Genomic DNA, 14619 nt, shown 5'->3' with positions numbered 1-14619 from the left:
ATTTTTTAGGGCAGATACCGTTTTTTTTTCATCAGCCTTAGCCGATGACCGATATGCTGATAACATACACGTAAAAAAAACACAAATATCGTCCGATAATATTGGCCGGCCGATATATCGGTCGATCACTAATCAAAAGCAGGGCGGTCTCATCTAAAGCACCATCGTTGTTACGTTGAAGACCCTTCATAAAAACCACTCACTATGTCCCCTCCCTCCTGCCCCCCAGACCTGGCCATGGAGCGGGCCATGTTCAGCTGTGTGCTCCGGCCCTTGAAGAAGCTCCTGGACCACACCCTGGTGGTCCTGCACCGCCTGGACGGCTCCTCGCAGCGCCTGGCCCAGAACCTGCTCCGCTTCAAGGGGGGCGGCGGCGGCGGCGAGGGCGGCGGTGGCGGGGGGGGGGGTCTGGAGCGGCTGGGGATCCGCGCCCCGTCCGGGGTGTCTTACGACCGGGAGGTGGAGCGGGTGAGGCAGAAGCTGGGCCTGATGCAGAGGTCTCACTCGCCCATCGACAAGGTGCTGCTGCTGCTGCAGGCCTGCAAGTGCGTCCACAAGGCCATGGGGTCTCTGCACCGTGAGTACATAGACCGACGAGTGAAGCGGGACCCCCTCCTTTTCCATGGAGACTTCCAACATCCCCCCCCCTTCAAGTATCTAGCTTTTCATTATAGTGTCTGATTGGATGGCTCCACAATCGATTGGACTTCTGGAAACTGTATAGGCCTCGGTTTGGGGTAGACCTGTTATGAAGCGACCAAAGAAGGAACTTTTTTGGAAGATCCCATAGTAATGTTACTGTTGTGTCCTCGAGCAATATACTGGTTTCATACTGGTTCCTGAGGTAAACATATCCAGAATTGATTCATGGGCCAAAGAAAGTATCCCCCCCTTAAAATGGTTCAAAGTGTGTTCAAATCTGTTAAAACTAGCTCCTCTTCAATCCCGTTCCCAGGACAGGAAGTGAGCTGGGAGGACTTCCTGCCGTCGCTGACCCATGTGATTGTGCAGAGCAACAGGCCTCACATCCTGCTGGAGGTGGAGTACATGATGGAGCTGCTGGAGCCATCTTGGCTCTGTGGAGAGGGTAGGAGGAGGATGGATGGACGGATGATGGAACAGATGGATGGAGGGATGATGTAGGAGGCATAGTTGTTATAAGCACTAGGACAGTGTTTAGTCTCGGCCCATAGTACAATAGGACAGCTATGGATAATATTCAGCATTGTCTGCTGTTAATGCTTTTAAGGGGAGGGCACATGTAGGCCTAAACCTCCTTAATGTCTTATTACCAACTAACTACTGTGGTCAATTGGTACGGACAAGTCTTAATTGACCTGGCCTCTCAAACAGACTCCATTATTGTAGTTAAATGCATTGTCGGGGTGGCAAATCTTACTATAATTGTTAATAATAAAGTAAAAAAATAACTTATTGTAATGTATTTATTTTATTTAGCGATGGCAAACAAGTTAGATAAATGTCACATCAACCGCCGGCAAACTACAGCCACAGCCTTTTAGAAGCGTGCCCAGGAGATCACTGTACCTATGTTGGTTAATATTCCTGTACCTTGTTTGAGACGTCCTGTCCTCTGTGTGTGCGTCCAGGCGGTTACTACCTGAGCAGCGTGTACGCCAGCCTCTGCCTCATCCAGAGCCTGGAGGCCAAGCCGCCCCGTCCCCCGGGCTGCCTGACCCCGGAGGCCCAGGAGGAGCTGAGGGAGTGGGGGCGCAGGCGGGGACGAGAGGCCCAGATACACCGGGAGAGCCAGAGGATCCAGGTAGGGTCTGAGGCCTGATCGTTTCGATTCGACTTGTTTCCCTGTTCCCTTGTTTTCGGAGTTGTGCCTTTTTAAGGGCCTTGGTCCCTTTCACAATGTTTCATCTTCTTGTTCTCACTCTCTCTCACTCTCACTCTGACTCTCACTCTCTCACTCATATTTTTTTTAAATATATATATAACGCATGCTAGAAAGAGTAACCAAGCACTGAACTGAAACCACAGTGGTTGTACTGCAGCTAGTGTTGCAGTTCAGGTGAGTTGCGAATGGGCTCAAAATAGTGCGGGCCAATCGGAAATCGCACACTCCCCAAAGATTCATTCATTATTGTGTTGTAAAAGTTATCCCTCTCTCTGGAGCGTCTGCTGGAAACAATCCCCCTCAGCTCTTTTACCCCAGGCTTGTCCTGTTTTGATACCGTCTGTTAAAGACTCATTGCAATATACACAATAAACGGTGCCGTGTTTATCCAAATTATGGAATAATGGAACATATCCAGCTAGAGATAAATGTGCCGTGTGCAGAATGTCTGGCCGAGGCAGGGCCAGGAGAACATCTACATTTAGGGCATTTAGCAGACGCTTTTATCCAAAGCGATTTACAACAAGTGCTTTAGAGGGGTGTTTTTAAGAGCGAAAGGGAGGAGAAGGGTCGGTTGGGGCTAAGGGAGAAGGTTTTTAAGGAGGCGAACAACTGAAAACACTAGCAAACAACTGCGACAACTCCACCGCAGCCTTCAGGCAACAACATGCATCTGACAGCCAGGAGACCCTCCTCTGTGGTAAAGAATACAGGGGTCAAGGACCTGTTTAGAGGGCTCGACCCGCGACAATACACACTACTCTTACCCGCACACAGAGCAGAGTAACTCATTGACACGACGTCAGAGAAGCCCTCTCTTGCGCTGACTTCAGACATCCGGACGTCCAGAGCTGTGAAGATCTCCCTTACGGCTCCTTTCATCACTGCAGAGTGGGAGAGGAAAAAAACTGTCACACTTTGATTCCATGTTGAGAGACTCATCATTTCCACAGGTCCTGTTTTGGTTAAGGCAATGCTGTGTGACTCAGGTCTGACAAATGCTGCTGATGAAGGCATTCTTGTTGAAGTTGTTTGAATGACTATTTTATCTTTATATATATATATGGATGGAAGAATTGATAGATAGAGCCATGTATATATGTGTTGCTGAACAGCTGTGCGGGCATCAGTGCCACCAACCATTCACTGGGATTTGAGAGGATTAGTTTCTCAAGGTAATCCACTGACCAGGAGGACGACATATAACACAGTACTGGAAAACCGTTTACCCAACGAACGCATACACACACTCCCTGCTTAAGTACTGTGCATGTACCAGTACATGTTTTACTGGAATGCACTCTGAAATACACACAATATTCATGGTTTTAAAATGGTGGTAATCATTTGACTCAAAGGATTTTACATCCCTCTTTTCCCTCCCTCCCTCTTTCCCTCCCTCCCTCCCTCCCTCCCTCCCTTTGTCCATTCATCCGTCCATTAAATTGTGCTCAGTCTATGAATCCATCTTCAGGAGACCACCTCAATAGGACCTGGGTCTATTGTGGTAGCACACACACACACACACACTTGCACACACACACATTGCACACACACATGCACACAACACACGCACACTCCACTGCCCGGAGCGAGGAACGCCTCGTGATCGCAGGTGGGAGGGAACCTCTGATACCCTTCCTGAGCAATCGCACGACACCCGCTGCGTGTGGGAGCCCAGAATCTTCTCTGCTCCGTAGAACTCCACTCCTCCTCCAGCTGAACCCCCCCCCCCCCTCACATCCCTAACCCCCCCCCCACCCCCACCCCCCACCACGACAATAACAATAACAAAACATTGGGGGGAAAAATGTATCAATACAAGTCAGGGCTGTCCCCCCTCGCTCTCTCTCTCTCTCTCTCTCTCTTGCTCTCTTTGTCTCCTCTCTCTCTCTCCACTCACTCTCTCTCTCGTTCCCCCCCTTCACTTAAAGTTTGAGGGGTGTGTAAATCGTACCCCCATCCAACACACAAACACCCAGAAACGTTGGCGTCTCCTGGTCACGTGACTAACACACTACACACACACACACACACACACACACTACACACTACACACACACTACCACACACACACTACACACTACACACACACTACACACACACACACACACACACTACACACACTACACACTATACACACACACACACACACTATACACACACTACACACACACTACACACTACACACACACTACACACACACTACACAGAGGCTTCAAATAGCCGGTGAGTCTCGCCCGGCGTGGAGCGGTCTCTGTGCGCCTGCTGACACAGGCGGGGATCAGGCTGAGCCCAGTGGTATTATGAGGAAGGAGCAGTAGCAGCAGAAGAAGAAGAGGAGGTGGGCGGTCAGATAACATGAAATGCATTGAGCTCGCAGCGTCGCAGCAGCGAGCAGGCAGACCACAATATGCACACGGACACGAGCGAGGAGCCCGGCAACTCTGTGAGTTCAGCGATAGCACTGCTTTTTTTTTTTTTTTTCGTAGTAGTACTTGGATTTAGGGATTGTGTTTGTGTATGTGTGTGTGTGTGTGTGTGTGTGTTTTTCTCTGTGGTTGTGTGTGTGTTTGTAAATGGGTTTGTACGTGTTTGTTTGGGTGGACCTGTTGATTGCATTCATTTCATTTGTCTACTTTGCTTGTTTTTACTTTTTTTATTATGCTGTGTGTGTGTGTGTGTGTGTGTGTGTGTGTGTGTGTGTGTGTGTGTGTGTGTGTGTGTGTGTGTGTGTGTGTGTGTGTGTGTGTGTGTGTGTGTGTGTGTGTGTGTGTGTGTGTGAGATCACAGTTGAGCTGATAATTATTCAGGTGTGTGTATGTGTGAAGAGATGAATCTTGAGGTGATGGTTATCTAGGTGTGTGTGTGTGTGTGTGTGAGAGAACATGAGTTAAGGTGATTCGTGTGTGTGTGAGTGTGTGTGTGTGTCAAGGGATATCTGTTGAGGTGATGGTTTTTCGTTTGTGTGTGTGTGTGTGTGTGTGTGTGTGTGTGAACGAGAGACAGAATAGAGATCACAGTTGAGATGATAATTATTCAGGTGTGTGTATGTGTGAAGAGATGACTGTGATGATGAATATTCAAGTGCGTGTATGTGTGTGTGTGTGTGTGTGTGTGTGTGAAGAGGGGGCTGATGGGTTATTCAGGTGTGTGTGTGCGTACTGATTGATTGTTAATGTCCTCTGGTTCCATAAGATCTGCTAATGGAGCGGGCTCACTGTGTGTGTGCTGGTGTGTGGGTGTTTTGTCGATTCCTTGTTTAATTTTAGAGGGTGTAATGGCGATTGTAGGTGGTTGGTTCAGATATCGTCTCGGCTTCTCCTTTCTGAACTGGAGCACGTGCGCGTATCGCTCCAGATGGGCTCTGCAGCGCCTGTGTGTGGCAGCTGTGTTTTGATGGGTCCAAAGTGTCCAAAAACTACCACCATGTGGCCATAGTGGCAGTGTTGTGGAGTGTTGAGAGTAGTACTCGCTCTAAACCCAATGTATAAAAGTGAGTGAGTGCCTTCAGAAGCACTCTTATCAATTCAATGAAATGTTGTTATTATTATTATTGATTGTATCACTTTCTGTGTGTGATATCTGTCGGTCTCACTCGTTCCAAGGCTGGAGCCTTGGATGCTTGGTGCGTGTCCCTCGCTCGTTCTCGCTCTCTCTTTCTCTCTCTCGCTCTCTCTAGCTCTCTCTCGCTCTCCATCCCTCCCCCCACCACCTCACCCGCCGTAAGCCTCCTGACCTCTCCATGTTGTGCCGTGCTGTCGATGGTAATCACCTCTCTCTCTCTCTCCCCCTCCCTCCCCCCCTGCCCCCCGGCCCCCTCCCCCAGAGGTGCGTGCGGATCCTGTTCCAGGACGGCGAGCAGAGCGCCGTGCGCACCCTGCAGTGGCAGGCGGGCGACTCGGCGCCGGCGCTGGCCCAGCTGTGCGCCGACGCCTTCGGCGTGCCGGACGCCGGCCGCTACGCCCTCTACTGGCGCAGCGGCGGCGAGATGAGGCCCCTGCCGCCCCACGCGAGGCCCCAGGACCTGGCGGGCCACAGCGAGGGCGGACCCTCGCTGTCCTACCTGCGCACCGACCACGACTTCAGCAAGATGCGCCGGCTGACGCGCGGCGGCGCCGTGGACCTCAGCGAGTCGGTGTGCGAGGAGTGAGTGAGGCCGGGGGGGTGCGGCGGCGGTGGTGGTGGTGGTGGGTGAGTGGTGGTGGTGGTGGTGGAGGACGGGAGTCGCCGTCTCCTGCTCTGATTCTCCCTCTTCCTTCCGTCTTGCGTCTGGCCCCTGGTCTCGGGGCTCCCCCCCCCCCCCTCTCTCTCCGTCCGTGCGTCCGTCCGTCCGTCCTCGAGGTCATCGGTTTTTGTTTTCCTCGATGAAGCCGCGTCGCGTCCCGCCGCGAGGTCGTTGGGGTCCGGGAAAATAACAAACCCCCGAACACATTCGCTCTTTTAAAGACCCGGAGGGTGGACCTTTGACCTATCGCCACCCCCACCCCCTCCCTCTCCCCTCCCCACACCAGACACGGGGCCCCCTGAACACAGTCCAAGGAACTACGACTTCGAGGGCCCGTCGACATCCACCACGTCCTGCGGCCCTAACCCAACGCTAAAGAAATGTACCTTCTTCTTTTTTTTTTGGGGTGTGTGTGTCTTTTTTTTTTTCCCTCCTCCATCACACGGATCCTATACTCTTACATGTTGAAGTGAGTTAAATACCGTTCTCCGAGACGTGAACCCCGAGATGTGCTCTGAAAGGATATTCTGAGCATCATTAGAGCGAGAGCGAGCGCGAGGAGAGAGGAGGCGGTCTGGAGCCCGAAGAGAGTTTCCAAGATAGACCAGTTGCTTGGAAACACAACACACACACACACACGCAGCGTGTTCCTCGTGTGTCTGTGTGTGTGTGTGTGTGTGCGTGTCTGTGCGTGTGCACGAGAGAGAGAGAGCTCCGTTCGACCACCTCAGCGAGGCTCCGTCCTTTCACAATAAAACTCCGGGGGAGGGGGGATGAAGGGGTACGTTCAGATCTTGTGTATCCACAGCATTGTGTTGGGTCTTGACCGGGGGTTATGTTACGCAGGTTCGAGGGGTGTGAACCGATGCCATGGGCTTAACCTCACGACGAGGAGCAATGTGCTTTCTGACATGTTTTTTTTTTTTTTTTAAACACACTACCTAACAACACTAGATCATCCCACTGTAGTCAGACGGACAGCTGGCAGAGAAGCATAAAATAACAGAAGTAAACTTATCGAGGCATAGCGAGAGCGCTGGACAGTGAGCCAACGGGAAGCGAGCGTGTTCTAACTATTAATACGGCGCTTATTAATAAGCCAGGGGCTGCGTGCCAGTGGAAGCCAGCCTCACCAACCATGGTCCTGGAAGAGGAGGAACGCTGAGTGAGAAGTCAGCCTCTATCCCCTCATCGGGGGACGCATTAGTTCAATCACCCCCCCCCCCCCCCCCCCCCCAAAATAACCGTCCACACTCCCAGACCCCCTCTAATGGAAAAGGTCGGAGCGGTAATCCCACAGGATCAGGCCGGGATGGGGAAAGTTCCTGGGGATAATTACAGGGAATTCAGTCTGCTCCCGCCCCCCCGCCCCCAATCCTGTTTTTGACCTTCTTCTGAATGGCGATCCACTTTGTGCAGTTTTTTTTTTTTTCCCGTACTGTAAAATAATCTTGTTATGACAAGAGCACCGAGAAGGACCATGTCTTAATCACTTATTGATATTAATAATGCTACCAATAATGACAACACACCGGGTCTGTGTCTTACCTCATGGTGATTGGTTGAATGTAAACGTCAAAGCTGCCAGCTCATTGGCTGGCCTGCGCCGCGAGTCATACTTACCCCACGGACTTTGACGTCATCGTCCATGAACACCGTATATATCGGAAGTAATCAAATGTATAAATAGTAACAGGACGGATATCAAGTCCGGTATGGAGTAAAGGTAATTTGAAAAAGATTTATAATGTGCAGGGGGACTTTATGAAAGCGATAATGTGGTTTAAATATAAGTGCATGCTTTTTTTATTTGTACACGTGAAGTTTCTGCGAATGTAGTGTGTGCATGTCTGTGCGTGCGTCTGTGCGTGCGTCTGTGCGTGTGTGTGTGTGTGTGTGTGTGTGTGTGTGTGTGTGTGTGTGTGTGTGTGTGTGTGAGAGAGAGAGAGTGCGATGCATGTGTTGATTGTATGCCAACATTAAGATGCCCACTATTTATTTTTAATGGGGAAAAAAAACACATCAATGTATTATCGTCATGTAATATCAATATCACAATAAAACAGCAATATCTGTTCATGACGTTGTTTCATCCCGATTTCTGTCCCGGTCTGATGACATCATATGCGGTCATTCCTCGACATGGGAATGAAACATCGAGTCTGTTTGTTATCAAGCGGCCTTAAAGCTTTTCTCCGAGTGGCCGGAAGAGTCCATCTTCAAACCAAAAAAGCGACCAGCGTTTTGCTTTCAATCCGAGCACAGTGGAACAACGTTGCGTTGTGCGAGACACAACGTGATGAGATGTGTGAGTTTGTGTGTATTTTATCAAGCTTTGGTTTTGCGCACAATATAACAACGCGGTCCTGTGTGTCCTGGTTTGCTCACTCTGTGCACTCGGGGTGTGATTTAGATATAATTGATTTTATTTTCAATAGCCTATTGAAATAATTGGACCGTTAAAAAATACACAAAAAAAACTCCAGTGGCTGCCAGGAATAGAGCAGAATATCAACATAAAAACAATAACTGCATAAGTCAAAAACATTGGGGCTTTTGTTTGATAACCGATGATTATCGTATGTGTAATAATGATAATAATATCCATTATTAACAACCATGAGTCATTATTTGGAGGATTCACCCACTCAACAGTTTATGACTCAAAATACCATAAATAGAGCAATATGGTGCTCCATCCCACAAAAGTGAAACAGTTTTGAAGTAACGTCATGACATAAACAAACCAAAGGCTCTTGTATGCATTAGCCCTTCCAAAATACTGTGTGTCTCTTTGTAAATGTGTGTGTGTCTTTGTAAATGTGTGTCTTTGTAAATGTGTGTGTGTGTGTGTGTGTGTGTGTGTGTGTGTGTGTGTGTGTGTGTGTGTGTGTGTGTGTGTGTGTGTGTGTGTGTGTGTGTGTGTGTGTGTGTGTGTGTGTGTGTGTGTGTGTGTGTCTTTGTAAGTGTGTGTGTGTGTGTGTGTGTGTGTGTCTTTGTAAATGTGTGTGTGTGTGTGTGTGTGTGTGTCTTTGTAAGTGTGTGTGTGTGTGTGTGTGTCTTTGTAAGTGTGTTTGTGTCTATTTGACTCCCCCGGCCAGCTTGTCCAACACTTTGGAGCCCTTCTCCATGTACTCCTCCTTGCTGATCCAGAAGGACTCCTTGTCCTTCATGATGTTGGCCAGCACCGCCCCGCCCATGAACACCATGTGCTTACGTCTGGGCGGGTCCTCGATGCGGATCTTAAACTTCTGCAGGGGGAACGTGGATAAGAGGGAGAGAATGGGGTTGTTAATTGAAACTTTAGAGTGTGTGTGTGTGTGTTGCATATGTTTTATTAAATTTTTGCAATGGAGAGAGTCAGAAGGGGAATACTGTTATTGTTGACACAGGCAGTATTAAGTGTGTGTGTATTGCGTCGATGTTTATAATATTTAACTCTAATAAAACCCATATTTCCTCCCGTCGAACATCGGTGTAAAACAGCAAACGGCGACACACTCCCTGTCCATCATTCCAGAACATAAGTTGTCTAAACCCATTACCATCTCAACATAGGGCTGCTCGATTATGGAAAAAATCATAATCACGATTATTTTGGTCAATACTGAAATCTCGATTATTTTTGAGTTTGAAAACATGATGCATTTATTCATAATTTCTCGCCAAAAAAAACACTTTGTAAATGAGAAACTTCGAAATTTCCCCTTAAAAATATACACAGAATGGTCAAATAGAAAATAAAGTCCAGATATGAATCCAGCTGTTCTGTAATTTCTATTATTATTATTTTATTATTATTTTTTTTTATCATTTCAACTCGATTATATTAGTTTGGTGATCGTTTCACTCTGAAATCGAAATCAAAATTTGATTAATCGCCCAGCCCTATCTCAACACGCTTCTAGCATCTCCACCCTGAGGCCGGGGTCCCACGCCCAAACCCCTTCCTCCATCGGCCCCGCCCCCGCTGTGTGTGTGTTTGTGTGAGTGGCTCCAGCGGCGCGGCGCCCGTGTGTTTACCGAGAGCTTCTGCGTGTCTCCGTCCAGCACGTGCTCCAGGTACAGCTGTTTGATCTCCCTCTCCAGACGGGAGGGCAGGCCCGGGTACATGGTGGTGCCCCCGGACAGCACGATGTGTCGGTAGAAGTCAGCCCTGTGGAGGGGGAGAGGGGGGAGGTAGGGGGAGGATGTGGCTTCGATCATGTCATACTAGTATGGTTGAGTTGTACGTAATCTGTGTTATGGCAAGTCTGCAGTATCTTGTGTGTGTGTGTGTGTGTGTGTGCACCTTTGTGTTTGTGTGTTTGTATGTTTGTGTGTGTGTGTGTGTGTGAGCGCACATTTATGTGTGCGTGTGTGCGTGCACATTTATGTGTGTGTACATGTGTGTGTGTGTGTCCGTCTGTCAATGGCTGTTAGGTGTGAATCGTATCGGTCTGCTTGTATCCTTGCCAGAGGGAGTTGAAAAGGACTCAACAGTTGTTGCTTCAGCCGCTAAGAGACAGAAACATCTCCATTCTCTCGCCAAGTTGCATAACACGTTCCTGTTTCAATACCACCCGAGGAATTGCTATCAACAAGGACATATTCTTCGTTCTTTTTGGAAATATTTGAGCAGGTACATTTGACTTAATCCTACGACTTAATCCTACGTCTGCCATAGATGAGGTGAATGTGAATGAATGAGGGGACTTAAGATGTCAGCATTGCTGCAGCGACAGCAGAAGCTGAAAGACAGTTTCTGTGGTGGGATCAAACAGGAAGAGGAAGTCAGAGTCAAGCTCAGAAACATTCAACTTCCTTAATCTGACTGCTCATCGACAGAAACACAAGCCCAAGACTTTTGAGATTCTATAAAGTGTTTCTATTAAGCTTTTGTTCAAAGCAACTTACAATAAAATGTATCAAATAAGCAAACTGCTTAAAGTGCTAGATCATACCATTTTTTTTTTTTCATTTTCATTTGTTCTACTAGTGTGGGAGCCAGACATGATATACACGATCATCACATGACAACAACAGCGGCCTAGACCTTATTAATCCCTGTATGTCTCTATCTCCGCCTTCCACACACACTTAAAGTGTAAGGCTTCCACCTCACACAAAACGTCGGACCCATTGACGTAACTTTCCAGAATCTGACCCGTGCCGAACCGAAATCCCGGACCAAATACATAATCGGTCAAACTTTTCCATGATTTTCATCAGCGGGGAAACAAGGTTGCGGTTCTCCCACAGTAGAACACGGCTGAGCAGGACGGCGCCCTGTCAACCAATCACATTCACACCCAATCAACCAATCAACCAATCACAACGAGGACTCTTGTGTCGGACCGCAGACTCACCTGAGGTCGATGTCGGCGGCCTGGATGGTGTTGAAGAGCAGCTCGGCCACGCCCGCCCCCTCCACGTTGATGAGGTGGGGCTGGAAGAGGGCCTCGGGGGCTCCGAAGCGCTCCCCGCCCACCTTCACCTGCCGCCCGTCTGGGAGCTGCACCCCGGGGGGGGGGGGGGGGAACATCAGGGTCGGGGTCAGACTGTTGTTGTGTGCATCATGTTACAGGGTCCAGTGTGGAGGGCGGATGGATGGATACCATTGGCTGATGACCTGATCATCAGCCGGCCTTATCAATGGGTTTGACTGGACGGTGTGTAATAGGTAATCATCTACATTATCTGCTCCTTTGAGACGGCTCAGAGGCCTTTGTGTATGTTCATATCAATACTACTGGTATTAATACTGCCATTAATGTTACTAGTATGTTTGACGCTTGACATTAGCTTTTTGTTGAAATAGTTGGAATTGGTTTGAACAGAAAATATTTGTGTGTGTGTGTGTTTGTATACATTCCAATGGAGGGAGGGTGTGTGCATGTGTGCGTGGTACCGTGAAGGTCTCCACCAACACGGTGGTCTCGTTGGCCAGCCGCTGCTCCTGCTCGATGTTGTAGCCCACGTAGCACAGCTTCTCCTTCAGCATGCGCACTGTCTCAAAGTCGGCCGTGTGGTTGAAGGCGTAGCCCCGCAGCAGCAGGAGCTGGAGGAGGAGGAGGAGGAGGAGGTGGTGGTGGAGGAGGAGGTGGTGGAGGTGGAGGAGGAGGTAGTAGTGGTGGTGGTGGAGGAGGAGGAGGAGGAGGTGGTGTTGGGGAGAGAGGGGGTGGGGTTATGCTTGGGGTTATATATCTCTGTTGTTGAGGCCCTTGGTTCCCCAGTAGTGCGAGTGCAGGGTTTAATATCATGGCGGTAGAGCCCTGGTTCACCACCTCTGCTGCTGTGTTGACTGAGTAATTAAGTCTTAAGCGAAGTGACATTAGATGTCGTTCCACAGACACTTTGTATCCAAGGTGGCTTAGAAGTGAGACTGGGAGTATTCAAAATGTCAACGGGTGTCGTAACACTCAAATACAAAATATAAAGTAACCTAAAGAGTGTCACATATTTGTACGAAACCTTTAGATAAAAATACCGGACCGATTTAAAACCCGTGCATGTGTGCGTGGGTTTGTGCGTGCGACCGGACTCACCTTGATCAGGTAGCGCGTGATGTCCCGTCCGGCGATGTCCAGCCTGCGGGTGAGATGGGGCAGGGAGAAGCCCTCGTACACGGGACAGATGTGGGTCACCCCGTCCCCCGAGTCCACCACCACGCCCGTGAGCAGACCTGAGCCCACAAACACAACCCGACCCTCCGTTTTACATGGGCATTGATTCCAGTCATTTTTACACACTTTTAGTTTTAGTGCTGCACAACCCAGTTATCAAAACAAACAAACAGAGTAGCTTTAGGGATCAGAAATACCGGTTTAGTCATTTCCTTTTTGATTAGCGGTTGTGTAAGCGGTTGCGGTAGATATCACACATTAAAGTGCTTTCAAAGTGCAGACATTTTTTCTGAGGCTCCTGAATCTGCTGTCCAAAGTCCTTACTTTAACACCTAGTACTACCCGCCTGATGTGTGTACATGTGCACAAGCAGGTAACCACTCCTCCACCACAACCTCTGTGCTCTCTCTAAACCAGCGGTGGAGAACCTTTTTTGACATCAAGGGCCGTTTAAATTTTTGTAACTTGCACTTTTTTTAGGCCTATAAAAATAACTCACTCACCGCATAACTTGCATGCGCAACGTTTTCTCTGTCAATTTGGTCTGGTGAAAGCTGCTTGTTGGGCACCCAAACTTTGCTTAAGTGCGTTTATTTTGTCCTTGCGTACTGTAATGACGGTCCAGGTTGGTTTTTTGGTTTTTCATTACAGCGAGCGATTTTCCACACACAAGGCAAACAGGCCTGCCCTTTACTTCAACAAAGAAGTAATCATCGGTCCATTTTTCTTGGAAAACAGGACATTCATTATCAACCTTTCGTTTCTGGGCGGATGCCATGCTAGCCGTCAACGGTTAGATTTAGAAATGACACTGCGACTTGTTTAGGCTACCCAATGTGACCCTCAACATTCCAAAGTAAACAAAAAGGAAATTAACCTTTTTACTACTACAACTATATTGTAGGCTAGGCTATATGCTTTGTTAACATTTTATTTAATATGTTTGTTTTGCCCTTGCCTCCGCGGGGCCGTACGTTCCCCACCCCTGCTCTAAACGTTGGGTGCAGGACAGCGTGGGAGATGTTAGGCCCGGTTCCATGCCGCCTAACCTGAAGGCATCCTTGAGCAGATACCCTAACTCACCCTAACCAATCCGAACCTGCTCCGTAATGACATCAGAAGTCACCATGAAATCTCCCCGGATGAGAGCGGCTGCAGATGCAGCACCGCCAAGGAGCAGGTAGTCTGAAGGAGCAGGGAGGCGTGTCTGAAGTGGCTATGAATCACTGCGGTGAAAAGGGCCTGTGGCTCAATAACGTGAGTTCATACCGTTTGGTTCTTCCCAGGACCGGGTTACAGAAGACGCGTGATGAAGGACAGGGACAGAGCGGGGGGGGAGCTTACCCTGAGCGTAGAGGGTCAGCACGGCCTGGATGGCCACGTAGATGCCGTGGAACCCGTACGTCTCGAACATGACCTCGGCGATCTTCTGCCGGTTCTTGGTGGGGTTCATGGGGGGCTCCGTCAGCAGCACCTGTTGGAGGAGGGCGGAGTGGACTCAGCCTTAGACTAGCAGCCTGACACCATGCTTTGTTGTTGCTGGGACTTAGTCTGTTCTGTTTCTCAGTGGCGCCTCCACGTGGTGGTTATAGGAATGGCACTCACCGGTGTTTGAAATCTGGTCGGTTGAGATTTTGATACATATCTATATTTTGATTTGTATTCTGTTAATTATGCCCCCTTTTCTTCATCCAACGTTGAAATAAATATGAAGGTTAAAGAAAATGCGCAAACCAGTACCAACACATCCATGGCAGGAGACTGGGCCTAGCTTGATTCAATGATTCTCAAATAGCTTGACATTCACGTTGAACATATTCATGTTATTTAAAGAGCCACCAAATAGCTTCAGTAGCACTGCAGAAGAAAGAAGAACTCTGAAAGAACTCTGTCAGACGACCGTTGTTATTTCGCCCAGGAGA

The 14619-nt window shown here is 48.8% G+C and overlaps 2 protein-coding genes across 2 annotated transcripts; one reads left to right on the top strand and one right to left on the bottom strand.

Annotated features, from left to right (window-relative positions):
- Positions 1-229: 229 nt before the first annotated feature.
- On the top strand, positions 230-6017 carry LOC311375911 (ras and Rab interactor 2-like; the record flags this gene model as incomplete). Its single annotated transcript, XM_084490929.1, has 4 exons — positions 230-577; positions 956-1087; positions 1611-1783; positions 5694-6017. Coding segments are annotated over 4 exons (977 nt in total), but the record flags the coding sequence as incomplete, so codon positions are not given.
- A 2916-nt stretch (positions 6018-8933) lies between these two features.
- LOC311375912 (actin-related protein 2-A-like) lies at positions 8934-14171 on the bottom strand (the record flags this gene model as incomplete). Its single annotated transcript, XM_084490930.1, has 7 exons — positions 8934-9094; positions 9161-9343; positions 10116-10248; positions 11441-11586; positions 11983-12132; positions 12620-12756; positions 14042-14171. Coding segments are annotated over 6 exons (867 nt in total), but the record flags the coding sequence as incomplete, so codon positions are not given.
- Positions 14172-14619: the final 448 nt, after the last annotated feature.

This window comes from Micromesistius poutassou (genome assembly GCF_964030765.1).
Source record: "Micromesistius poutassou genome assembly, contig: SCAFFOLD_5377, whole genome shotgun sequence".
Lineage (NCBI taxonomy): Eukaryota > Metazoa > Chordata > Actinopteri > Gadiformes > Gadidae > Micromesistius > Micromesistius poutassou.
Note: the sequence above shows the minus strand (reverse complement) of the source record. Positions and strands in the feature narration are given on the sequence as shown.